The sequence below is a fragment of the Sphaeramia orbicularis genome, chromosome 6, assembly GCF_902148855.1.
Source record: "Sphaeramia orbicularis chromosome 6, fSphaOr1.1, whole genome shotgun sequence".
NCBI classification, from domain to species: Eukaryota; Metazoa; Chordata; class Actinopteri; order Kurtiformes; family Apogonidae; genus Sphaeramia; species Sphaeramia orbicularis.
The window spans coordinates 19302548-19330403 of record NC_043962.1 but is presented as its reverse complement, the minus strand read 5'-3'; the positions used below and the strand labels follow the sequence as shown (position 1 = coordinate 19330403).

At 36.9% G+C, this 27856-nt stretch overlaps 1 protein-coding gene across 1 annotated transcript; it reads right to left on the bottom strand.

Moving 5' to 3' along the window:
• Positions 1 to 27672, bottom strand: ush1c (Usher syndrome 1C). The gene is made up of 20 exons (XM_030137468.1): positions 27544 to 27672; positions 23407 to 23474; positions 18593 to 18736; positions 18238 to 18376; positions 16989 to 17097; positions 16867 to 16891; positions 16250 to 16307; positions 15981 to 16169; positions 15833 to 15892; positions 15534 to 15590; positions 12465 to 12607; positions 11389 to 11454; positions 11133 to 11290; positions 10224 to 10273; positions 3678 to 3719; positions 3121 to 3174; positions 2875 to 2974; positions 2432 to 2541; positions 2187 to 2242; positions 1 to 502 (listed from the first exon to the last, which is right to left on the bottom strand). The coding sequence occupies exons 1-20, from the start codon at positions 27577 to 27579 to the stop codon at positions 490 to 492; spliced, it is 1677 nt and encodes a 558-aa protein (XP_029993328.1). The 5' UTR covers positions 27580 to 27672; the 3' UTR covers positions 1 to 489.
• Between the last annotated feature and the right edge of the window lie 184 nt (positions 27673 to 27856).

Sequence of the window (27856 nt, the reverse complement as noted above, 5' to 3'; positions counted from 1 at the left end):
TTATGTATATGTATACTTATTTATCAGTAACCTAGGTGAGGAATCTACAAAAAAAAACAGAGATAGCGTTGAATCTATATGCACAATGGAAATTCAATTGTGTGAGCTATGCTTTATTAAACATTGAAGAGGAGATAATATAATCCATACCATCTCTATTATCTGTTTTAACTTGCTCTTTGTAGATAAACAGACAAAAAAGCATGGCCATACATAAGTAAATAAGATTAAAGAAAGACTATGTCCAGACGTGACTGGTCTGAGGAGATTATTGGAGACAAGTGACTATTGACAAACTAATCCTTCACAAAACAAGACAGTGATGTGGGATCGAGATTCTCTGATGTGATGAGAGGTTTCTTTTCAGAGTCCGGTATGAGGCTGGTTAAGATGAACTGGTATTCTTTCATCGTGAATAAAAGAAGGTGAATCCTGGGAGAATAAATCAATGATGAAATGGTTCTTAATCTTGGCAGGTCGTTGATGAATCTAGAAGAAAGTTCTGCAAGAGAAGAGACAAAACCCAGTCAATATTTAATTTAGTCAAAGTCTTCATGTTCACTGCTAAACATGCTACATAGGCTTTATTTAATGTACTGCTCAGGTTTAAAGGCCCTGGAAAGCATTTTATTTTCAATGTTTGTATCAATCACTGCACATTCAGGAGGACAGTCCAGTAAACATGCAGGTCTGTATATGAAGTGAGGAACTGGAGCTCAGGATTTCTCTTCAAATTTTTGAGTTTAATAAAAATACAAATTACTGGATTTTGCTTAACCCATAAAGACCCACTGGTATTTTTGTGGCAGTTTCCAAATGATTTGTTCTTTATATTTAATCTTTCTTAAGTGAATTATCCCCATTTATTGTAATATTATTCTCTTCATTTAGAGTTTTCTCAGTGTGAATCATGTATTTTCCTATATTTACTTCAATGATCATGTAGATGTTTATAAAAGCTCAGGTCAAACTCAAAGGTTATTATATCAAAACAGAGAAAACTGACTTTTTTTTGGTAAAATACATCATTAACTGAACTTAAACCAAGTGTGTCCATCTACTGTCATTGATCCAACTCCATGGGTTTTACTGGTGAATCAATGTTGTAGAAGATGACAGTGTTTCCACGTTCACTATGAAGCCTGTGAACGTCCAAATGGGTCATAGCTGATGACCATGAAAAGATGACAAACTGCATTTTACACCTATTATTTACTTGTATTGACAGAATTAATGGATTAACTGGTATTAAACAGTTTAGATCAATAGATGGCTAGGGTCGCCGGTTGCTGTTTGGGTCTTTATGGGTTAATATTTGCTGAAGAAAATCCATTCTTAGTCACATTAATGTAGCAGAGTAGAAATCCTCGCTACAGTAAAACACACCGTCACTGACTTAAAGGTGCTATGAACATGTAACAGTCCCATTGAACAACATCAATCAGAACAACTGCTGAAGGCTGGCAGGAGTCCTGGGTTGTTTTTATGAATGCCCATGACCCCGATGAAGCGGGACAATACCACACCACAGGTCACATGTGTTTATATATATGCTTCACTGGGTCAGGATTTTGCAGATATATGGTGGAATGGGCCATGGGTCACATTAATTATAAATATTGTCACTTAAATAGCATGTAAAACGCATACCACAGCAATAAAGAAACACCACCAGGAGACATTACTTGGAGAGCGAAAGAGGACGGCTGCATACTACGATGAAGTAGTCATAAATCTGACTGTTGGACAAAGCTGAAGGGAGAAGGTTCATAACACTCTTTCTTCTGATTGACAGAGAGACTGTCACATGTGTTCAAGGCAAAAAAAGGGGCCAAAACAAAAACAAATGCCACAGCAAACGTCTCCTCTGAGTGCAGGGAAGAAGAGGAGGGTTGAGGACTAGGTCGATTACCGAGACAAGGTGGGAGGAGAGGAAGAGCTAGTTCTGAAGAAGGTAGCCGTGTCTGTACAGTGACGGACTGCCTTCAAACATCTTTCTGTTCACAGTTGGACTGACTGATGCTGACTTAGGGCTGCATACACATGCACACACACAGACACAAGTCATACTGTCATGTTCTGTAAAACAGCGAGCCACTTTCACTAGATCAGGTCCAAAAAAAGCACAGAAAACAAATGAGCATTTTAATAAACAGCAAAATTACAACTAAAACATGAATGCTTACACTTCATCCTCATAGTCTTTTGGAGGAGACACTGCAATCGCCACATCGATCCAGTCCTAAAAACAACATTCACTTTCATTTTGTGTTTTGCATCATTAGAAATATGCAGACCCCTACATGCACACCAAATCAATAGGGACTTACTGTGATCAATACATTGCTCTGATGTTGCATCTACTACCATAACAACATCAATTTGTTAAAAACGTGTGAGGCATTTGATTGCAGCCCAGTGTGAGTCATACCCCTCCACTGTTCCAAGCTCGAGCCAAAGAGTTTTGACCCTCCGTTAATGTAGCATCGATCAGAATCTTCCCATTCACAGCCATGAGTTCATCTCCAGCTACAATGCCACCTATGAATGCACAGATCAGAGAGGTTAAACACTGCAAACATGTTTGCAGAACAGTGACACACATTAACAGCTGTAGAGGTATAGTAGTCTGCATGAATGGGCACTCGAATGACAATGTCTATATATACACAGTCATCACACTACATCCATGTTACATGCACCTCACACAGCAGGTAAAGGGAATAGTTAAACATTCCTGCAGTAAGTCCTCTGTATCTGAAGGTTATATCATTTGGTTTTGCCAAAAAGTGTTGCCTGCTTAACATTTTCCACATTTCATTTCAAATCACATTTGTCATAAAGCTAAAATGTGAAAATAAAACATCAACAGACCATGTTTATCTGCAGCTCCTCCTTCATACACAGATGAGATCACTAATTTCCCCAGAGGGGAGTCAGATCCACCCTCTAGAGCCAAGTCAAGCTGTCCAGCCTTAAGGAAAAAAAACAAAAATCACAACAAACATCATCAGTCATGTTTGGGAAAATTGTTATCTATAAAACTCAGAGCTGGTGAGCAGTGCTTGCTCATCAATACACAGATTTATCTTAAGAGAAGGCAGAAGACGCAGCCGGTACCTTTTTGATTCTGAGTAGCCTCACGTCTCGACCAGCTATCTGATCTGCTGAGAACTAGGAGAAAGACAGATGAAAGAAATGCACAAAAACACAACACAGCAGTCATAAAATAAGTAAAAATATAAATAAAGGTGCAAAATGTGCATTGATCATTAACAAAACAAACTTACAGTATTTATTGGCAGCTGAATGCTGCAGCCTGCAAGTTACTTAAGGATAGTTCTTAAAGTAAACATATAATTTTCACATCATCTTTAGAGGCTAATCCACCCACTAGGCAGCTATCAAATCAGCCTGCTTAGCTATTAAAAAAACTAACATGTCTTGTAAACATCTGTGCTAAATTTGTAGTTAGTGCATGAAAAAATGCAAAGCTAGTTTCAGGAAATCTTTGATACAACACTGTTAAAGACTAAACAAAATGAGACTTTAAAAGACAGTTAAATGGCATAAATTGCATTCCTGTTAGCATGAGCCCTGGATATGGTAGCTGAGTGTGTAGCTACCACTAGATTTTAAACTGACAGATTTCAATGTCGCCAAACTCAGACTAATACCATTGAGTAGGGGTCAAAATCTTCCACGTGCTTCCGAAAGCCCTGTAAGAGAATCAATATGCAGTTCATTAAAAACAAATCAATATATCAATACAAATTTGACCTACCAGCTGTCACTCCTAAATCTGATAGTTCACTAAAGATTGGATGCATAATGTGTGATACATTTCCTTTGACAACCAAGTTTTAATATCAGCTTGAATAAATGGAAACCATGGAAACCCTTTGAGTTATTACCACAGAAGCTTTCACACCTTAATTCAGATGTGACAGAAAATAAGCTCTAATCAACCCTACGAAAGACGACAGTGATTTAATTTCTTGGAAAAAGAAAAGGGAATAAAAGAAATAGAAAAAAAGGGGACATTCATCTTTCTGAGGTGAGTCAGAAAGCAATATCTCCCTATGGAATAAACCCACATTAATCAAACCAATAATTGTTCCTGTGGGGACACTTAAGCTGAAAAATAAACTCATTTATCTTTTTTTGGTGCAGCCAGGGAAAGTAATTGGAATCAAATTATTTAGCTCATGTGGTACTAGGATAAAGACTAATAAATCTAATGCCTGAGTCAGCCAAGTGAAGGTTCGTAAACACAAGACCAAAAGCAGAACACAACTTCCTATCAATGAGCAATGAACTAAACTATACAGATATACTTTAAGTCTGCACATAAGGCCAGTCCTTTATATTAAACATAGTACACATAATGATCTTCCATCTGTGAAAAGCAATAAGACCAAAATACTCTAACACACATTGCCACAGTCACACATGCTGTGCTATTGTCTGCTTGAAAATCCATAAAAGCACCTGCACAACTGGACCAACAAGCACTAACGAAGCCACAGAGGACACACTGGAAAATAAAGGAAAAGCCTTCCTCGAGGCCTACGGCAAGTGTGAAGAATTCTAATGTGTGAACGTGGAGAGAAAAGGTGCAGAGACATGAACAAGAGAAAATCACTCAAGGGTAAAGGTAGAACAGCGGTGAATGGGTATGGATTACTTGTGGTTTGCTGTTTGATTTAAAAGACGTGTTGAAAGGCACCATCCGTTTAAGCATTTCGGGAGGCTGAAACGCAAGACCGGGACAAAGCTTTAGTGAGCATGTCAAAATAAAATACACAGAATCCTCACCTGTAATGTTAAAGGAGTGATATTTTGCTTTTTTTAAAATTGGAATTATGCATTTTAAAACATTTCCCTGTGGTCTACATAAACTGTAAATGCTATGTTTGGGTCTGAATTCTTCATTAATTCAACTCCACAGGTCCATCTTCAAACCTATTTTTGAGTAATGACATCAGAAAGCTCGTTTTGAGGACTGGCCCTTTAAATGCTAATGAGCCACTTCACACCCCACCCCCTTCAGGTTGTTGGCTGTGCTGTTCTGTCCCATTCAACCAACAACTGAACGTTTTAGGTAATTAGCTTGAAGTTTGGATATATTTTAGTATGGACTACAACCACTGCTGCTGACAAACAATTATGGCGTACTCGGAGAAATGTTTGTCAGAAGTCTTGACCTTACATGTGCAAATATCATGACATAACTAGTTATAGATGTAACAAATTAAGCAAGAATTAAAACAAGTTGTAGAAATCCACTTGATTTTTGCCAAAATTAATATAAAGATAGCTTTGCAGCACCTGGAGGGTTCAAATTCTAACTTTTTGAACTATTAAGGTCCAAATACATGAATAAATGTACCAAAGACTAATAAAAGTGGGTTTAGCAAAATATGACCCCTTTAAACATTGTAAAAAGGAGTTGTATTGGTATATGATTAATAGTTTCTGTCGAGGTGTCCAACTCAAAGTCATTCATCTCCACCTGATTATCCTCGATGGTGACTATGACGTATGGGTTACTGCGTCCTCTGATGTGTTAATATACAACTCTAGTGTGTATCAGAGACGGTTTCTTAGTTTGTAAGTAAACAGAGTTAGAAAACTATACTTAGTTCCATTAGAGCTTTCTGACAGCAAGGACAAATGGCCTCCTCATGAGATCTAACATTAACAGACTGCCTGTCCATGAAACAGCTGGAGAGTCAAGAAGACTCAGCATGACTCAGGAAAAAAGGCACATATTAATCCATCAGCCAGATAATTACACACTGTGTCTGATGTCTGAAAACTGGATCCATGTTTAGCACAGGAAGAACATTATTGCAGAGTGGTGGGTTTCATACCAGGCCGTCAGAACGGACTGCAGTTCGGTGGACTTCTGGTCGGTTCGTCTGTGACTGTGGCAGCATAACGGGCTTCGACATGACAGGAGCCGTCTGACGTCGCTGGTTGGGGGGACTAGGGGCTAGTTGCTATTGAGGAAATTGCAGTTTTGTAGCGTTTAAACAGTTCATCTATTTTGAATACAGAAAGAAGAAAAAGAGGGATGTGTTTTTACAGAGATACTTACCAAGGGATTGCTTGTAACTGAAATGCGACTGGCATGGGAGGTATTTCTCATTACCTGGACCACAGTGAATATAATGAATATTTCGTCTCCCTTAGGGACACACAGCGTCCTAAGAATACCAAAGCAAAACAGACCAAGACTCCCATTCTCACAGATAATACAGCGTTGCTACGGTTTCATAAGCATGCCATGGATAATCTACTGCAGTGCACATCAGACACTACGCAACAACCTAACTGAGACCTGTATCATGAAGCAGGATTAATGTGTTATCAAGGGAACTTCAGGTTTAAAGGTGTCAAAACGTGATTTACATTTTACTGGAATAATCACTAGAACTTGTGCTGTTGAAGATTACAGATCAAAATGTGTTTAAGTACCACTATCATTTTCTTCTTTTTAGTTTTTTAAGACTAAACCTAAAATAGTTCAAATGGAGACAGAATGAGGCACTAAACCCATGCACTTGTCAAACTTATAAGATTTATAAGATATAACAAGATCTATTAACTTCAGCTGAAAAGATAAAGCTCAAATGCCCTTAAACGCTGTAACAATACATCTAATGAACACAGTGATTCACCAGAATACACAACTAAATATAGTCACATCCATTTGTGCCTTAGTGATGTGACGCTGTGAAAAAGTTATTTATTCACACAATGTGCAGTTTGGTGCCAGATTTCCTCTCTGTCTTTGGCTGTAGCAGCTGTGTTGCTTCAAATTAGCATTCTGTGGGGTTTTTTTTAAATAGTTTTTTTTATGCTTGCCAACAACACCTGCTTTTCTATGAACATGTTCTTAACTACACTGTCAGCTCATAGCAAAAAAGTCCTGAGTTCAATTCTAACCAGGGATCTTTCTGAGTGGAATTTGCATGTTCTCCTCAGGTTTGCGTGGGTTCTCTCCAGGTTCTCCGGCTTCCTCCCACCATCCAAAGACATGCACTGATTGGTTAATTGGTTAATCTAAACTACCCATAAGTGTGAATGTGAGAGTGATTGTTCGTCTGTATATGTCAGTCCTGCAATGAACTGGCGACTCGTCCAGGATGTTTGTAACTACAGATGGAAACCAGAGTAAACAATGCATGTTTCTAACCGCCATGGCTTAGTGAGATAGGTATGTTTAGGCTTTGTCAAATTTAATACAGGGATGCTGAACTTGCTTTATGATACAGACCCCTAGTGCACAAAACCAAAAAAACCACACAGCGACAAACATCAAACATCAGCAACATGAAAAACCAGATAACTAACTAAAGCACTCCATAGATATCCTCATCGTGCACATCACACACCATGCAACAACTCCTGGCTCTAACCTTGGGACTAGAGGGGTACGACATCTCACTGGTGTTGGAGGAATAAATGCCACCTCTTGGGAGGTACCCACCCGCCTCCCACTCACTCCTGTGTTCTGGAGGACTGGGAGGGTGTTGAAGATGGTGTTCATAATGTTGGTGGTGGTGGTGGTGGTACCTGCCAAGACTACCTACTCTTTCGTCAGTATGTTGAGGTGGTGGTGGGGGAGGGGGAGGTGGTGGTGGAGGAGGGGGAGGTGGAGGGGGAGGAGTAGGACGTGGAGCAGGTTGAGGAGATGAGGGGGGTCGTGAAGAGTGAGATGGAGGAGGGGGAGGGTAGCGAGAGGCAGTTGGACGAGGGGGTTGGGGCTGAGGCGGTGGGGGAGGGGGTGGAGGAGGAGGAGGAGGAGGGGGCTGAGCATGACGAGACTGAGCATGAGGCTTGCGCCCTCTGTTGGTCAAAGTAGAAGGGACAGACGGGGGTTTCTTGGCAGCAGGTTGAGACGGAGGCCGGCGTTGTGCCCGAGATGACAGAGGAGGAGGAGAGTTAGGGATGGTGGGGTTAAGGTGAGGTGAGGGTGGAGGGAGAGGCAGTGGGGGAGGGGGAGGCTGGGTAGCGCCGGGCTGGGTGGGGGCCAGTCTCTTTAGGTGCTTTAAGCTTTGATCCACCTCATCCAGGTTGATGTCGTCCAGATCAGTGGTGGCCAAGTGGAGACCACCGGGGAAACGCTTTACTTTGGGCTCCGACGCAGGAGACCGAGGCGGCGAAAGCTTCAAGTCACAATGACAAAAAAACAAACACCCTTTCACCTCATGTAGTTATTTCTATGGCAATCAGTACAAAATTCATACTTAACCCTTTCATGCATGAATTATGAGAACCTTAGTCAATATTTTTTTCTTGAGTGTTTTTATTCCTCTTTAGGCATGAAAAAAACAACGCAATTGAAATTTGTTTTTTTTTTTTATGAACCTATTTTTCATGGAGTTACAAAAATGTCCACTCACCTGGACACCATGCGTTTAATTTTTGAAGCAAAGAAACATGTATTTAAAACTCATCATCAGAAAGTGATATACTGTGTGAAAACTATGAAATAAAAACATTTTTAATGCCTCGAAATTGCTAATGTTTTATCACATTTTATCATACTCTAATATTAGTTATTACTCATTTCATGGAGATAATATCCTCCTGAAACCCAGGAACTTGACAATTTTGGCTGTTTTACATTAAAAAAATTGTCTTGATTGGAAACTGCATCATGCAACAGTTTTTTCAGATACATTTTGAAAATTATTTTTATTTATTGATTGATTTTTTTTAATGGAATGTCCTTTGTAATGCATAGCATTTGCAAAGGCATTGCTGGGTTTATGGTGGATATGCAAAAAAAAACCAAAAACTTTTTGTTCCAGAAAACTGTTAATTACAGTCTAATAACAATTAGCAATTGATTTACACTAAAACATGTTACTGCAGATCAGGTTTATCAAGAACAGCAAAGTTACAGTTATTTTATGAATTGCAGTGTTTGGGATGATGCATAAGCTCCACTATGTTGGCTGATATGGAACTAAAACAACAAAACACATGAATAAACAATAGATCAGCTGTAGAATAACTGTCCACTGTAGGGACCACCACGCATGAAAGGGTTAAACATTCACATCCTCTTATTTTCACGGCTGTATTTGCACTGTTCACTTTCAAATGAATATACGAGTAAGAGCTGAAGAAACACACGCGCCTTTGTACCTCTGGAGAATCGTTTTCAACACAGGAGATTTGCTCGAGTCGAGTCTGACAAAGACGCTCCACCCAGTGTTGCACTTTTTCTGACTCCTCTAGGTCTTCTCTTTCTGTTTCCGAAACCTGGCACAGAAGCAGATCCGTGCAGCGTCACCCAGCAGGCATCAACACCCCCACTCCCACAAACATGTTAATAATCCGAACACACAACAAGATGGCACTGGGTCAAAGCCAAATCTAGAAACCTGTGATACCTGACATTAAGGGCAAAACAAATACCAAAAACTTGAATCCAAGCCTACACTTTTTTGAGCACCTAAAAGGACGTCTAAATCCACTTTTATTTTCATACCTCCTGGACCAGCCTGTTGATCTTCAACTGCTTCTCTTTTTCATACATCTCTTCTTTCTCTTTGGCAAGTTTCAGCTCGAACTCCATTTCTTTCTTGCTTTTTTTCTGGTCTCGCATTGTGTCAGTGTTGGATGTTTTCTTCTTTTTCTTCTTCTTGTCTCCTTTCTGAGATGTCATCATGTCAGTTTAGACATCAGGGCAATATATAAAGCAACTCTGTCACCTCAAACCACACAGCATGGCATGCAAAGACAAACAGTGACCCACAATGAGCACGACTGAGAGAACGACAGAAAAAAGTTTAGATTTTATGAATGATTCCCTAAGACAAAGGACAGGAGTTATTCCAAACTCTTCACTAAAGTCACTCTCAAGCTCAGACAGCTGACTGTACCTTACGGATTGATGGAAGTTTGCCCTCATATCGATAAAACCAGCCAAACGCTAAGGACGGAGATGAACAGAGGTCAATTTCAGTGTTTTATAAAGAAGCTAAAGTGAAACGCTGAGTACTCTGGAGTAATGGAAAATGAAATATCCACCACAACAAGCCACTCCAAGAAAACAAAGTCAGCATTGAGCAGCCTTTAGTGATAGCACTGCTGAATAAAGTAACATTTGCATCTTGATTGTCAAAGGAAATGCAGCTCCAATCTGCGTTCAAGCTGTTCTGGATCAATGTCCAACACAACAGCTGAGGCTCCAGACTCACTTGTTTGTCCTGATCATCATCTTCTTCAGTGAAAGAGCCGCTTTCATCAGCTTAGAGGAGGAGGAGAAGTCATAAGAGGCAGCACAGCACACAGTGGAACCAGAGGAAGAGATGGAGAACATGCAGAGGAGGAAACAAAGGGTAAAACACAGGCAAGAGTCACTTCTACACATCTACAGTTTTAGAGGAAAAACAAAAGAGATCAGAAATTAAAAGAGAATTCAAGTATTTTAGGAGTGTCCGGATGTACAAAGTTTCTGTGTTGCAGTTGTGGACAAGGTGTCGCATCTGATAGGGAGGAAGCTTCCACTGAAACCTGCACTTCATCTTTTAAATGATGACTCCAGTTTAAAGATCACTGAGATGGAACGTAAACTCTGGCTGGCTGGCATGACAGCAGCAAAAAAAATTACAGTTTTGAGGTGGCTCACAACCCACCAGTTATCAATAAAACATTGGCTACAAGCCCTTCTCGCGGTGATCTATCTGGAGTTCAAAGTCAAAATTCTAGGCTTAGAACAAAAAAGTTGCGGAAGACGTTAAGAAACTGTTGTCATGACTTTTGAGAGTCTCATCTATGGTAGCTCTATATGTCCAATTTGTAATCCTGATTAATACTCTGTTTGTTCTTTTTGGGGTTTTTTTATTGATTTATTTCGAATATGGTAGAAGCTTCCTGATTGCTACTAATTGAAAATTGAAAATTCAAGGAAGCAAAAAATAATACACACAAAAAAAGAAAAAGAGAAAAAAGCAAAGGGGTGTGTTCTGTGTGTTGTGTAATGTTGAATTTGTTTGCTTATTCTTGCAAACTGAAAATCAAAATCAATAAAAACAGTTGGTTACAAAAAAAAAAAAAAAGGGAGAATTCAGGCATTTTAAGATGACAATTTAAAGAAATGCTCTTACGAGAATTCTTCGCCTTTGGACTCGGGGTTCTTTTTATGTCAGGTGGGGCTGGAGATGGAGTCCTTCGAGAGCGTGGACTCTTAGGACTCTTGGGCCTATCTGGGGTTCCCCAGTCTGCTTCCCAGTCTCTATTGTGTTTCGTCTCTATTTCCTCAATCCTTCAGACGACAATAACACAAAGGGGAGCTTTAAAACACTGCATTTACTATATAAACAATATCAGACTGGCAATTTTGGACAATAAATATTGAAATACTTCTCCATCTCTTTCTTATAACGCTCTTCCTCCTCTAATGTTTTCTGAGACATCTCCGTCTTTCTCCTGTTAAAAGAAGCATAAATATACCAGGTTTGATCTGTATCGATCTTAGTCCACATGACATGCTACAGCACAAACAAACTAGCACAACATATGACTTCAATCCAGTTTATGGCAGCTATAAAAAGCACCAGCCCAAGCAGTATGTGATATGCAGCCACAATATGCTTCCCTGGATAGGTCTGGCATCAAATGACTGAGAAAATTAAGTATGAGCTCTGAATTTACAAATGCCTGAGTAACATGTGGACAGGATTCAGTAAACTGAATATTAATTGACAGTGTGATGAAACTACAGAGCAATACCAATTCAACTCAGTCACATGGAAAATATCGTGTCTTTTTGGATCTTATATACAATGCACAGATATTTCGTTAGTTACCAATGGTTTGCATAAGCCTCACAGTTCAGCTTAAAGTTATGTTGGTTTTTTTTTTATTCCTTTCAATCTAACAGCGACTGCATGGGTTTATTCTCTGACACATTGGACCCTTCTATTGGTTCACAATCTGTCCAAAAGCATCCAACTGTTCTTTTCATCACAGCAAGCCACTGACTGAAAAATGAACAAATATTTGTAGTCAGTAGAGCACATTGTTTTTGGCACCCCCTGGTTTTTTTTAGTTACTAATTTCAGTGGCATATTTGAGGATGGTGGGTTGCCAGGATGCACAGCTGCTGAGAAGAAGCACATTTATCTACAGTGAGTGAAAACCTGAGAAAACCTGCAGTTTCTCAATATCTTTAAATAGGATTTCTATTTCCGCCATCAAATCTGTGTCATGTCAAACTGGGCTAAACCCTGTGTGCATGTATTAAGTCATTTTCTAACTAATCAAACCCATCATCATAGGTTACCGGTATAAACAGGGAAAATATCCAATCATCCAATTATACATACAACAATGGGCTTACATCATTAAAACACACAATGAGACAGCGCTCCCTGTACAAGAAAGATTAACGTCATTTTAACAAGTCGCTCATTAAAATATTCCAACTGTTGACTCACTGCCTCTCCTTCTCCTGCTGCTCTTTAATGATCTTGTTGGTTTCCAGTGCCACCTTCTTCTGATGCATCAGCTCCTGTCGGTCCAGCTCCCTGCGGGCCTCCACCGCCAGACGCTCCTCATCTGTCATAAACAGCTCACTGCCCTGATAGAGACAAACAGACAGACAAGGTCATCAGCAGGTAAGTCTGAACAAGGTCACTCAATTTGTCACTAAATATCTTTTCAACCTTAGTATCACTGAAACACACCAGTAAAATAATATGCATAATGACCTATAAATAATAATCCGGATGTTTAGTTTGAAAAAAAGTTAAATGACATTATGAAAATGTGAATAACCTGAACAACCATGTACAACCTGAAATTTCTTAAGAACAATAAGTGCAATTTTAATAAATATATCACAGCTTATTATCAACAAAAATTAACACAACAGTGAATCTATTATATTATTAGAATTGCATTTATTTGTCTTAAAGCATTTCCGGTTTTTCATATTTTATTGTATTGTGAAATGATAGTTTGTAAATTAGATATTTTGATAATGTAATTTTCATTTTTTCATATTAAACCAAGGAGGAAAAATTGGAGTTGTCTTTATTTATGGGTTATTATGTTATTGTGGTAATAGTCTGATCAACTTGGGCTGTATGTGATTAATATCTTGAGTGCAATTTTTGTATTTTGCAAATTCATGGGCCAGATTGGAACCTCTGACGGGCTAAAACTGCACCACAGGCTCTATATTTGACACCTCTGCAGTAGATGTATGTAATTTGAAGTACAAACAGCTCTGAACTGATGTTAGGTAAACCAAAATATATGAAACAAACACAAGACTGTCGGTTTGTGACAGATTTATTCATATCAGTTGTTAATAGTTCTGTGTTACACGTGGTGCTTCATGTATATTTCTGTAAACCAGATTATTTTGATGTCACCCATGATGTTGGCTCATATAAACAATGCTTGTGGCATTTTGGAGCACTGCCATTCATGCAAATTACTGACATTGCAAACAGCCAGTCAAGTCCCTTGACTGATGATAAATGCTTCTCCTGCAGACAGCCAGGCTGAAGCACAGCCAAGATAATGTGGTGTCTCCAAAACAAAATGCTACATTAATCTGTGTGGTGCAAATGACAGATATTTGTATTCCATCATCGCTATCAGATTATCCCTTGACTGTTTGACTGAGACAGATGACATGCTTCATAAGTGTTTTCAATACAAACAAGATGATTCTACCTCAGTCCCAGGCCTATAGAGTTTACCACATTACCTGTATACACATCACTGAATTCTCTAATTTTTCCCTATTTTGATATGTTAAGAAAACTTATAAGTGCACATAAAGTTTCACGTGTATGGGATTATCTCTACTTAATATCTGTTACAGTATGTACAAAACGTGCCTTCTTGTCAAAGCCTTCAAATGCACTATATGACTTTTTCAGCATTTGATCAAAACAGTCACACAAAGATACAGACTGATAATGTCAGTGTGGGATCATGGGAGTCTAATGTGGCTCCAGTAGAAAATATGCACAGAAAAGGTCATTTATAATCCACATTACAATTAGAGATGTACATTCCTATTGTGTCATTGCAGCTGCAAGTAACCTTAGTAACAATATGACAGTAATGATAGGCAAACAATTGGAGCTGTCATACTCATTAAAATGAATGAAGGATTTCTCTGAATTTGTGCTGGTTGAAAATTAATTAAATGTTAAGTACACAAGGCAACAAAATACACAAAATAGGCCCATTCACTTTTGCATATTAAGTTTGTGTTGAAGTTAGTTTAGAGGCTGGAACCTATCATTTGTTAACATTAATGCTAATTACATTTCTCAGCTAATGACTCCGTTGCCTACATCCATAATAACTGCACTGATTTTAATAAAGGATTCGGGCTCTCAAGTTGTTCATTGCCTCTCTTCAATAACACAAATCATCTCCCGGCACAATACAGGTTTCAACACAAACTTTACACAAACACAGTAGCATATCCTTAGCCTCATAGCATAATTGACTAAGTCATATTTTTTTCAGGTAATAGCCAATGATGCAAAATGAAGCAACAGTGTTAGGAAAGTTACACAGATATCACAATTCAGCCAAAAATATGACTTGGGCAATTATGTTATGAAGCTAACGACATGCAAATCCTCCATATTCAACCTTTAATGCAGAGGAGTTATACATTAGACCTTTAAGGTTATGAGAATATTTGCATTATTTTCTTAGTAGTTTATATACACAGGGTTTCTGCAGGTATCAGCAAATCTATTTTAATGCTTTTTAATGCCTTTTTTAATGCCACTTTAAACAAATTTAATGCCTATGTCCAACTGAAGATACAGTTTTATACACAGGAAATTTGCCTGAGTAAAATTCACTCAAATTGAAGAACATTTTACTCTACTCAGATAATATTTGGTCCCTCTCTAAAAAGAGTAAAAGTTAATCCTTGGGTAGAGCTCTCCAAACTCATAATAGAGCCAAATGTACTCAGTACAGAGCCAAATTTACTCTTTTAGAGGAAAATATTTTTGACTCTGGAAAAAAATGCTCAGTAATTTTTCCTGTGTACATAGTTTTATGATGGTTTATCATCGACAGGCTTTAATCAGGTTCTGAATAGTTCCTCTTCAAAACCACTTCAGCTGAAACTTGCATTTTTTCATTTTTTGCTAATATTCCCTCCGCTCTTTCGCCACAGCATGAACACACTCATAGCACATTGCATTCCAAGCATCTGGTGTTGTGTCTTTGTGTATTTGCCATAAACTATAGCCAATTAAAGGGTTCCGCCTGTCAATCATCACACTATACTTCTGATCAAAATTATTAAATGTTTATATAATCAAAATAAATCGTGAATAACAATACTTTTGTTCCATCAAGTATATTAAATTTTTTAACGCCTCTGGACATTGAATTTAATACTTTTTAATCCCATTTAAGGCCTAAATTTTCACAAAATCTATTTAATGACTTTTAATGCTTTTTAATGACCTGCAGAAACCCTGATACAGTTAATAGAGTGAGTGTGTACTTACAGCACCCGTTAGAACAGTAATGGTCAGACTCCTGCTGCTCTTCAAGACTCTCACAGCCTGGAAAAATATAGCAAAAATAACTTACAATCATAAACAGTAAAATTAAGACAATGAATAATGATAAGTTAATTGGTTTCCATTTTAAAATGTTTCAAACACATTGTGAAATTATCAACAGATGCAGGCAAAAACTACATAATTGTTTGCATCTGCTTTAGCAAATAAAGACAAATTAGTTCCATTTATCTCTAGTTTTGCAGCTAGAAAATAATTAGTATTTCTGCTAATCATGTGTTCACCTCTCTATGGTCCACATTGGTGAAATCCACTCCATTCACCTCCACAATCTGGTCTCCAATCTAAACGTTGGGGTAAAACATAAAATTTACAAAAGGCCGGTAAATATGTTACAGGTTCAGTGGTTTTCTGTTCATTTGGAAGAGTCACCTCAAGTCCAACTTCTGCAGAGAGCGATCCCGCTTTGACGTTACTGATGTAGATACCGGGTTTCTGGGTGGGACCACTGGAGATGCTGATGCCCATGCCTTTAGTACCGACAAGGCTGAGGAAAACCTTCTTCTCCTTGATCTCCTTGCCTCCAAACGATGCCATTCCTGCAACACTGCTTTTTTTCTCCTGCAACATTCACAACCTTGCTGTTAATGTGGAACTTGTAAAATGAGCAAAAGCCAAGAAAGAAATCCTAAATCTCTTACCCCTGATTCAGACACAAACTGGTCGACAAACTGCCATTTGAGGGGTTCATCTGATGAGCTGCAGAAATAAAGCAAATTAAAACAAAATAATAAAACAAACCTGACATTATTTGACCAATAATTAACTCCGTAAAGCCTGAACCATTAAATCATTGATAGAAAACTCAAATTCTTTTGAAACTGGAGCCTTTATTGGTCCTTCTGAACAACCAAAAATTTTTTTTTCAAATATCAATTTCCATGTATGAGTTTCAATTTTGTATCATATTTGATACATCGGGTCTCAATGCTCAGATAGTTATTTTTGAACAAACAAAAACATAATGTAACACAAACAAGTCTAACAAAGTGGTAATTCCTTTTCAAACTTGGCAAAGTTCTGCCTCATAAATGACAATCTTGTAGTGTCACTGTAAAGGCCTCTGGTGAACAAATTCCTCCCCAGTGGTGAATTATCCATCTATTGCATGTATCTAATTGTATACATCAGGTTTTTCAAGAAAAAAAACATCACACTGATCATGTAGAGGACTTCAAAACTCATGTATCAAATATGATACGTTTGGCGTTATAGGGTTAAAGAACAGAAAACTTTATCAGCAGTAATTATGTCTCACCTTTTCACAGGAATCATTCCCACATCTACAAAAAAATGGAAAAAAAAAACATTAAATAAGTAACATCACTAGTATTTAAGTGTAAATTCTACCATGTTTCTGCTGTTGAGTGTTTGACGTACGTCTGACTTTTAGCGACACAATCTTCTTTGTCTTGATGAGACTGATCACCTCTTCATGGATACAACTGGAGATGGAGTACCCATTGATGCGCACAATCTCATCACCGACCTACAAATGAACACCGGATGTGACACGTGGTTGTTATGGATGGTACATTACCGCTGAATACAACAAACCTGATCACAGGAGGAGTTATTGCTTCTCCAATAACTTAAATCAATCTGATGAATATACCAGTGCAACATGAGCTATTGATCTGCATGATCTATTTACACGTCCATACTGTAACTGTGGTTTGTAGCTAAAAGGAATATATTCTGTAATTGAGCATCAATCTATAGAGGAAGCAGCTTTTTTTCTTTCATGACATGGGATATTTTATATATTCCGTGTCCACATTTGTAACACTAGACCGTCTGTTTAAAATAAATAAATAAATAAATAAATCACAGAAAACAAGGTGCTTACCACCATCTAGTGGATTCTAGTATTATCACAAACACACTGATGATGTTTCCACAGCTGAGTAAGAAAACCAAAGCCTGTGTTTTAGTTACATTTTATACATTTGGTCCAGTTATTTTTTATGTATTTACATTGATTTCACACTGAATTACAGTAAACTAATATTTCCTGCTGTTATCATCCACATGTGCTGCATTTGATATCAGTAATTTAACTGAGTGCATGGACATAATATGTAACGTAACGCAATGACAATATATGAGGTAGCACATAAGAAACTAAAATCAAATTGGGTTCCTACAGGTTTCTACAAATTAAAGTTAAGACTTTAAAGACCTTTTCAGGACTACTTAGAACAGAATTAAATGCCCATTTCACAGTTTATTTCATGGCCAAACTGGCAAAAATTCATGACTCCTAGAATTTAGGAAAACGCATTTATTTGCTCCAGTGCCTTGATCCCCACCATTCAGAGTCATTTCTCACCAGGGGGCTGCAAAATTAGTGATAATTGGTTCCTAATTTTAATATAAATTGTCGGGTTGGTTACAGGTGAAACTGAGTAGAATGTTACTTTCTTTGCAGCTTGGACATTTCCCAGAAACATTTAAACACAACACAAGTTTATGGCAACATAACTTAAAACCCACCATATCAAATTCAATACATTTTAAAGACTTTTCTAAGGTATTAAATGGAGATTTGTAAATTCAAGACTTTTAAGACTTTAAGACCCTAGTCAAAGTAAAAAAAAAATACATAAAAAACAACAAACATGCATACCTGAAGGCCGGCGTTCCCAGCCTGACCATCTTTGACAATCTGTGATATATAAAGACCACAGCCAAACTCCAGCCCACCTCGGACGCTCAGACCGAGTCCGTCACGATGTGTCCGATCCAAGCGCACCTCTTTGAGCTTCCTGCACGACACAACGCAAGTACAATTACTCATAAACCAGCAGGGTGCACAGTAATGAGTCATGCAACATTTAGAAATATGAGAAGAAGCACAAAGACAGGTTAAATCTGTGCTGTGGTCAGGGTTCCTACACATTTTCCCTTTTCAAATTCCATACTTTCCAGATATCCTAGTTCAGTTTTTTAGACCATTTTCATATTTCCTAATCCGCCCTCACCTAGACCTCTTGGGGGTGAGCAGGTCATACTCCACTTGGTGTTTGAGTGGGATAAGAGGTCGGATGGCATCAAACAAGGGCAGGCGCTTTGGTTCATTGATGACCAGTTTCAGGTCCCCGACCAGCACCGGTAAATCCATAGACCTGAGAGAACCAGAGGGTTAATGATACAGATCTACACTGATTTAGATACTGTATTACAAAGTGCTTTACAACATTATATGCATTTCACACATAAACAAACCATGAAACTCACCATTTTATGTGTTAAATACAAACAGTAAGTGTACTACAGAAGCTAAAATAGTTTCTTTATATTGATGGCACAGCTTTGGTATTTACTATACACATTTGTGCTTCTTATTGAATTGAATTGAAATAAAATAAAATCAATCAAAGGCAATTAAAGTGATTTAAGCAACAAGACAAAGATTGCATCTGTGATCGCCTAAGGCAGGTTTGTTTGTTTGTTTGTTAGTTTATTTATTTTGAATACAACATTGAAACCAAACCACAAAAAGATTTGTATAAAAAGAAAGGAAAACATTTGAAAAGAAGCAGAATGAAGTTTAATTTATAATCTCCCCTATCCTAAATTCCTATGTCAGATCCCATAAGTAACTCAAAAATCCTACACATATCAGACGAAATTCTGACTGAACGCAAAAATGCTATACATATCAAGGATAGACTCTGTCCATTTTCCAACAGCATTTCACATCAAAATAAATTCTGCCCCTTTCGTAGCAGTAATAATACCCATATTAAAAACAAAAATAAACTCTGTCCATTTCATGACATCACACATATTAAAAATAAAAATAAACTCTGTCCATTTCATGACAATATTACACATATTAAAAACAAAAATAAACTCTGTCCATTCCATAATAATATAAAAATCACAATAAACTGTCCATTTCTTAGCAGTAATATATGCTTATCAAAAATAAACTCTGTCCTTTTTGTCATATTTACTCAGTATTTTGGATTTGATTGTCTTTTTAAAGGTCTAAAAACAGTGAAAGGTTTCCTGGTACAGACTAAATTCCTCTGTACAACAGTATATGTGCTACACTTTCCTGAAGGAGACAGTATTATTATTAAATGGAGTAAGTACAAAGTTTGTAAATGATGATGTTAATCCATGCAGCACTGATATTAAATCTGCTCAAGATTTTCTCCACCCGTTGGTATTATCGCACAAGCTTTTCCTGAGAACAGAATGTTTTATTACCCACAGGATGACATCATTCCCCTTCCTTTCTTATCTATGTTTTAAAGCTCTACAATTAAAATACCTAAATGATGACGGAAATGGAAATCCAATCCTCTTTCTGATACGATTTAAAGGAAGACAAAAGGTGGGTGGAACAGCAATTAAAGCAACAAAGTAAAAGCTTCTGTATAAAATCTGTCCACCTGGCCTCCGTCCTCAATTATTAATAGGTGCCATTTTAGCTCCGTTTGGAGGATGAACACAAAAAGAGCTTTTGTGGATAACTGGCCAGGCTTGTCGGAGCCCAGTGGAAACTGATCAGAGGCTTAACCAATAAGGCCACAGAGCTCTGACTCTGTACAAAGATTAATTGAAACCTAGACCTGTAGCCCCCCTACTCATCTCCTCTCTGGGCTGCCGGCAGCTGGGTCTGTTATCAGAAACCCTGGTGGACAAACCGGCTTCTACTGCAGCTCTGCATACCTCAGGAGTGACTGTGAAAAATAGCAGAGCAGCTGGAAATTAAAGATAAAACTGTTCTTAACTTAGCAAGGAGGTGGAAGGAGTTTGAAAAGCATGTGGACAAGTTTTCCCCCTCAGACAAGTGACAGATAAGCAGGACAAGAAGAAGTTGTAGTTGCCCTTTAATTGAGAAAACGCGTATTTGACTTATTAAGTTTTCTAAAGGTCACTTTCTGAAATGAACCAACTGGATTAACCCTTTCATGCATGAATTATGAGAACCTTCATCAATATTTTTTTGTCTAGAGTGTTTTTCTTCCTCCTTAGGCACGAAAAAAAACAATGTGATCAAGTTTTTTTTTTTTTTTCATGTAGTTACAAAAATGTCCACTCAGCTACACCATGCATTTAATTTTTGAAGCAAAGAAAGATATATTTAAAACCCAATAGGGTCAAAGCACAGTAATATCCCATCAGAGAGCGAACTTTAATTGATCGCCATTCCAACATTTATGTCAGTATAAAGTAGCTCCTTGTTTTGCATAATCCCTTATGGTCCTGCTAAAGCAAAAATGAATTTAAAAGTAAAAATGTGGGTCATTTAGCAACACTCATCTGTCAAATTGTCTCTAAAATGTCCCGTCAGAGACATTTCAAATACCGTGTTTTGACCCAATAGCAGAAAGTGATATGAAAAGAATGAAATTAAAACAGTTAACTGCTGCTGATGTGATGTTTTCTCACATTTTAACATATTCTAATACTAGTTATTACTCACTTCATGGAGGTAATATGCAAAAAAAAAACTTTTTGTTTAAAAAAACAAACAAAAAAAAACTGGTAATTACAGTCTAATAATTAACAATTGATTTACACTAAATCATGTTACAGCAGATCAGGTTTATCAAGAACAGCAAAGTTATAGTAACGGTGTGAATTGCAGTGTATGAGATGATGCATAAGCGGCTGATATGGAATGAAAACAACCAAACCCATGAATATACAAGAGAACAGCTGCAGAATAACTGTCCACTGTAGTGACCGCGATGCATGAAAGGGTTAATAACGCTTGACAATAAGCACAATCCCTTCCACTCTATAATGATAAAAGGGTCTAATTAATCTAATACTAATTACAAAGGATGGTCTCTACAGTTTTATAACTGCAAAGGCCTGCACAAATATCCTCTGCTTATATAATGGAAAATAAAAGCTTTTACTTGTGTTTTTATGGGGCTATTTTTGATTCAGTGACACTGAGCAGAAAGAGATACTGTATGACAATGTCAAATGTCACTACTTTAACCAATATATTTTTAATACTAATGAAAGTTTCCATTACTATGAATGATGATCATATATTTTCTGGAACTGTACAAAAGGAAGACTATTAAAATCACTTTTGTCTATGAAATTCCAAACGCCTGCTTGGTGATAGTTCTTGGGAAAGTTGTGAATATTGTGATTCAAGGAGATTTTTATGTGACTAAGGTTTTACTCAGAGCAAGAAAAAACCTGTTGATAAGAACACTCCAAAGACAGATCAGTGGGTGGAAATTGTTCAACATATATTTACAATGGAGAAGGTCAGAACATTTTCAACAGAAACTGGAAAAAAATTTATATTTATATGACAAATGAAACTGAGGCTGCCTAATTGGAGTTAAACACTATACCAGTGTTTATCAAACTTTTTACAGTGGAGTACCCCCTGAAATATGTTTTTTTTTAGCCAAGTACACCCAACTTTTGATTCAGCAATTTTAATTTGAAACATTAGGTAAAATTTGTTCCTGTGCCAAAGGTGTCTGTTTTTATTTTCAGAACTTTGGAAACAAACAACATATGTTTAGCTTAAATATATTAAAAATAACAAATCTTTTTAAGTAAATTTAGCATGCAAACTATCAACTGAAAAGTGCGCTCTAAATGGTCATTAATGAATAAATAAGCTTTAATCAACAAAAAATAATTACATCATTACTCAAATAAACTCATCTTGAATAATTTAAAATAGAAATGTTCTTAAAATGTTACCAATGCTTAAACCAAATTACTGACAAAAATAATATGAGAAATAAAAATATTGAAATGAAATAAGGTCAGGAGTGTCAGTTTTATTATATGAATGTATTTATTGTGTTTTATATTACAGCATTAATTCTCATTATTTATTTTGTATTCAGGACATGATGACTTATTTAATGTACTTTTCCAAAAAATTTTCAAGTACCCCCATTTGAGAAAGACTACACTATACCATCCTGTACTACATGAATCCAAGACGACTGGTTATGTTGTTTGTTTGTCAGTTCATACATTTTGTCACAATTCAGTTAAAACTAAAGTGAAAAGTTTCCATTACATAACATTCAGGGTTCATACACATTTTTCCAGGTCAAATTCAAGCACTTTTCAAGCACTTTTAAGGGTTATTTTCAATTTTTTCCAGCACATCACTTTATTGCTGGGGTACAATACAAATCTACAAGAAAACATATACTCCTGATTATTTTTTTTTTCACTTTTTATCACAATGATGTACATTGTATTAGACTATAAACATCTAAAATTATTATTGATAATAGCAAAAATGTAGTAATTCAAGGAGAACACAAAGTTTTATCCAAAAAAAAAAGGGAAGCCACTTGGCATTCTTCAGACACACTCGCACTGAGCCAAAGATTAAGATAAAAATGTACCTGGAGTCAACCTGAGAACTTTGTATTTGAGTTTGAATTTTGTTTTTTGACATAAAAGTTTTATTTTTCAAAATGCATCACCTCTCTGTAAGTTGCTTTGGCTTAAAAATAAATTAATTAATCACATCACAGTTATAACTGCAAAAACGTTCAAGCACTTTTCAGACCTTGAAAACACAACATCGAAATTCAAACATTTTCAAGGATTTCAAGCATCCGTACGAACCCTGTACATTAGATATTTCATGATGATCAGTCATCAGTGCAGACTCAAACTGTTTTTGCATATCGTGATAATTGCAAATGGACTTTTTCATCAAATCGTGAATGTATTAAATTCCATATACATGTACAGAGGTGTGAATATATAAAGCTGTATGAGTGACAAGAGCAAGACAAGAAGCCACACTATCAGCAGTAACAGTACTCACTGGTGGTACATGCGGAGGACATCGTACAGGTAGTCCTTCTCTGCTTCATTTTCAATCAGCAGCTCTACCTACAGGAGAAGACAAACATCTGGGGTCATCATCAGAGGAAGCGACACTGACACAGACTATCTCCTCTGTCTCTTCTATCTCCTGTCAGCGTCGCAGGGGTCGAACAAAAAGTCACATTGTACAAACCTGATGATGGCTCAGCTGCAGCAGGATGGTTTTGAGGAAACGCTTTGGCCAGTCACTTATGTAACACATTTTTCCAACTGAAACTGTCCAAGAACTGTGAGTTTTGAGCTCCACCCCTGATGACTAGTTACAAACTTTGCATGGGATGGGGAGGGTGGAAGAGGGTGGAGGGGGTTATGATGAAGCTCCTCGAACTAAAGAAGATGTAATGAGCTGCCTTTGCCTTAGCCGTCAAACCACTGGGAGGGAATAATGGCAGTAGAGCAGAGCAGAGGCTGAAGGAGGAAGGTCAGCAGTGTCATCTTACATCTCAGACACTAACAGAGGTGAACGTTCACACCCAGCGCTCACACAGACACACTCTTTACCGTCAGAGCGATGCATGAAGGTTTAAGTCATACAGAAAGCACAAAATGTCACCAGTCACTTTCTGATAGGAAAGAAAGAACTCTTATTACTTCCGCCACAGAGGCTATGTTTTCATCAGGGTATGTCTGTTTGTTTGTTTGTTTGTTTGTTTGTTTGTTTGCAAGATAACTCAAAAAGTTATGGATGGATTTTGAGGAAACTTTCAGGAAATGTTGATTCTGGCACAGGGAATAAATGATTAAATTTTAGTGGTGATCGGGGTTGGGCTCAGGGGGGTGCTGCATTCTCCAAGTGCTTTTCTAGTTTTCTTTACCACCATCATTCTCCTAAACACCTAACAGGACTTTACAACCATGGAATACTACTGTTTGCACTGCGTCATGTACTATACCACTGGTTTACATTTTCACTTGCACAGACAGAATTGTACCACTAACATTTGCACTGTGTATTTTTGCACTATTTTTTACCTATCTTGTTCTATTTTCTTTTTTATATTTATCTATTTATACTTGTTTTTTTTTTTTTAAATATATATATTTAGTATTCTCTGGACAGCAAAGCAATAATTTTATTAAACATGGGTCTGGCCAAGTGAAAGTGAACATCAGGGTCAATTTCTTTTTTTTCTAAAATAATTAGACCAAAAAAATAACAGACCATCCCTTGTTTTCTTCAATTTCTTGTTCATTTTAATTCCTGGTACAACTAAAGGAACATTTGTTTGGACAAATATAATGATAACAACAAAAAGAGCTCATAAGAGTTTAATTTCAGAGCTGATATCTAGCCATTTTCCATGTTTCTTGATAATAACCAAAATCACTTCAGTTCTTACATCAATAAGCTATGACATTGTACTGACAAAAACAGTGCTTTTAGGCATTCCATGTATTCTTTTCTGTCTGTTTTAGTCACATGATACACACAGGAAATAGTACTTGATTGCATAACCATTGTTTTTGATGACTTCTGATGGTCTATTGTTTTTTCTGTGACTATATCTCTAGTTTCTAAAACTGTTTATTTAATTTCTACCTGAATTACAACTGGATATATAAAAGAATATATTGTCGGCTTCCTGTTAAAACCTGCTAAGTGACATTTTTGGATGGGAATAAAAACCTGCGATCTCCTCTATTATAGCTTCAAATTTCAGTCTCCTGTGAAAGTTGTTTACATTCCATCATAAGTACCAACATTAAAGGAGCAGATATTTTTTTGTCATATTTCACAGTTTCCTGTTATATAAACACTTTTTTGTTTCTCCTGTAAAATTTGCCAAAAGTCACATAGCAGGTATTATCAGGAAGCCGACGATATGAGAATACAGTGTAAATTAAGAACAGTAAAGGTTGTAAATGAATGCATACAGCATAAATTCAGAATGTAAATAGCAATGTGTAAATAAATACGTTCAAAATATACGCCTGTGTCTAATCTTATATTTCATAATAATCAAATGCTACAATGATTTTGAATGTTATTTATTATTTAAAAAAAAAAAAAAAAACAGCAGAAAAATCTATATTAAATATAGTAATGAAACATATGCTGCCAAAGACTGATAATTTTATCAGTATCTTAATAAAATCTTTGATTATTATTATGGTGCATCACACTGAACAAACACCTCACTCTTTGGATTCTCACTCTGTTTCCATAAATTAATGTCTTTTAAAACTAAAATAAAAATGATATCAGTTTCATTTTTAGATACAATGTACTCTCATACATTAAGAAAAGTGTGGTACGTTAAATATTTGCACTTTCCTTGAGGAACAGAATTTTTTCCAAACCTTGAATCACTGCTGTATATTTTTCCTCACTCCATTACTTTGTCAATGATGATAAATTCACATTTTTATTAAATATTTGGTTATTATTCCTTAATGGCATGTTAAAGTACTTGCTTAGTCCTACATTTTGAGCTATTATGGTTGCTGCTGAATTAATTTTTAAAAACAGATATGGAACACTTAGTATTGCTGCACAGTGCTTTCTCACTCTGGCACTCACTTGGCCAGAACCATATGTTTATTCACTGTGTGTATGACAATATACACTATTGAATGTGTTGCTAGGTGTAAAGGGCTTTATTTTTTCCCTTTTTTTTTTTTTTTATTCCTTCCCATAAGATTATAGTGTACTTAATAACGCAATATAATTTAAGTTACATATACAATGAAAGGAGCATTTTATCTGAACTTTTCCTACTCTGTAGTCTAATATTAATTAATGTAGGACAAAAGGGAAGGGTGTGCATGTGTTCTTGTTTATGGCTGTCATAAATGTCTCAGGCGTAACCAACCTGAACTTTGACACCATAAACACACAAGTTAAGACATCACAAGCTATATAATAAAGTCCACTGTGGGGTTTGGTTTCGGTGGTTTTCACACCAAACCACAGAGTTTCAGAGGGCTTAGGTGCGATCTAGGATCCAGCATCTTTCATAAGTTTTGTCAAGATTTGGGCTCATTAATGGAGAGGAAACTGTTGATTTTTTTTTTTTTTTGTACAAATACAAGCCTCCACGTCATTTTAAACTACTCTTACTTTGGAAGAACAAGAGCAGATAAAACAACAAAGAGAAAAGTCACATCACATAAATAAGGCATAGGTAGTACCCAGAATGCATTGGGTGCTGCAGGGAAAACCTTAAACTGTAACATCATATGTGACACACACAACTTGAAAACCAAAATGGCATAGAGTGACAATAAAAACAAAGCCTGATTGTGCCACCTCGTCCTCTCAGCCTCTAATTAGAGCTGTGAATTGTCCCATCTTTTCCGCTTAGCTGCTCATCTCTGACATGGTGGACATTATCAGATACTGAAATGCCCTTTGTGAGGAGCTGAAATATAGGACCTCGCATGCCTGCCTGCAGCACAGATGGTTGTGTGGTGATCCCTACCCACTCTGAGGCTGAAAACACCCTGTACATATCATGTTCCCTTCCTCTATTGTCATTCACTTATATTTACTTTTTAAGGATCTTACCTAATACACCTAATGCTGTTACAAAACAGACTCATTTGTACAATTTTATCCTGTAATTCTGACTCAACTACATAACATTTGATAAACAACAGATAACATCCTTGAAACATATATAATATATATATAGAAAGTGTGTGCTCTAAATAAGAAAAATAAAGACATGTACTACTTGATGCTCCTAAAGTCTCATTCATTTTGCTCCCTATAAAAATGTCAAAGAATTTTGATAAATACTTTAATATACACATAAATAATTTAACAGATTTTAAAAATAATAATAATAATTCCCAGTACTTTCCTTCAGACGTTTTAGATACTGTACAATAACAATTTTTAACAAGTAGTATTATTTTTGAAGAATATTATTCTATTCTATTAGTTAATTTTTGTCTTTTTCTATACATAATGATTAGATTCGTAGGTATTTCTTTCCTGGACGGTGTAGGTCAGGCCTGTCTGCGCAACATCCCACTAGAACACACACCTGACCGGTGAGTTTTACACATACACAGGTAAAGAGGAGGCACTTTATTTTATCTTTATGTGTTAAAATAGTTTATATCTTACCTTATGCCTAAATTCCCGAGCAACTTTCCGCTCCATGGCTGAATGAAAGTAGCCACAAAGGACCGACGCGAGACTACAGCGACGGTGAAGTTTGACAAGACTGAACTGGGGTCAGTGTTTGGAGGCAATTAGAAGGAGGAAGGCTTCCGGTGAGGACTTTCACAGTAACGGGGTAAATAACGTTCACCGAGAGGTTTTCAGCGTCGCACAGGATCTAATTGAAACAAAGAATTGGTTTAAGAGGAATTCGAGCATTTAAAAGAAAAAGTCAGTGATAAAATGGTGCCTGGGATTTAAAAGGCAGGAACCTTTA

Excerpts from the sequence above, each read along its gene's own strand:
- ush1c (XM_030137468.1), bottom strand. The coding sequence starts at position 27,579 with ATGGAGCGGAAAGTTGCTCGGGAATTTAGGCATAAG. Across the intron at positions 18,737-23,406 it reads GTCCTCCGCATGTACCACCA|GTCTATGGATTTACCGGTGC; the intron begins GTGAGTACTGTT and ends TGGTTCTCTCAG. Across the intron at positions 15,591-15,832 it reads CCAATGTGGACCATAGAGAG|GCTGTGAGAGTCTTGAAGAG; the intron begins GTGAACACATGA and ends ATATTTTTCCAG.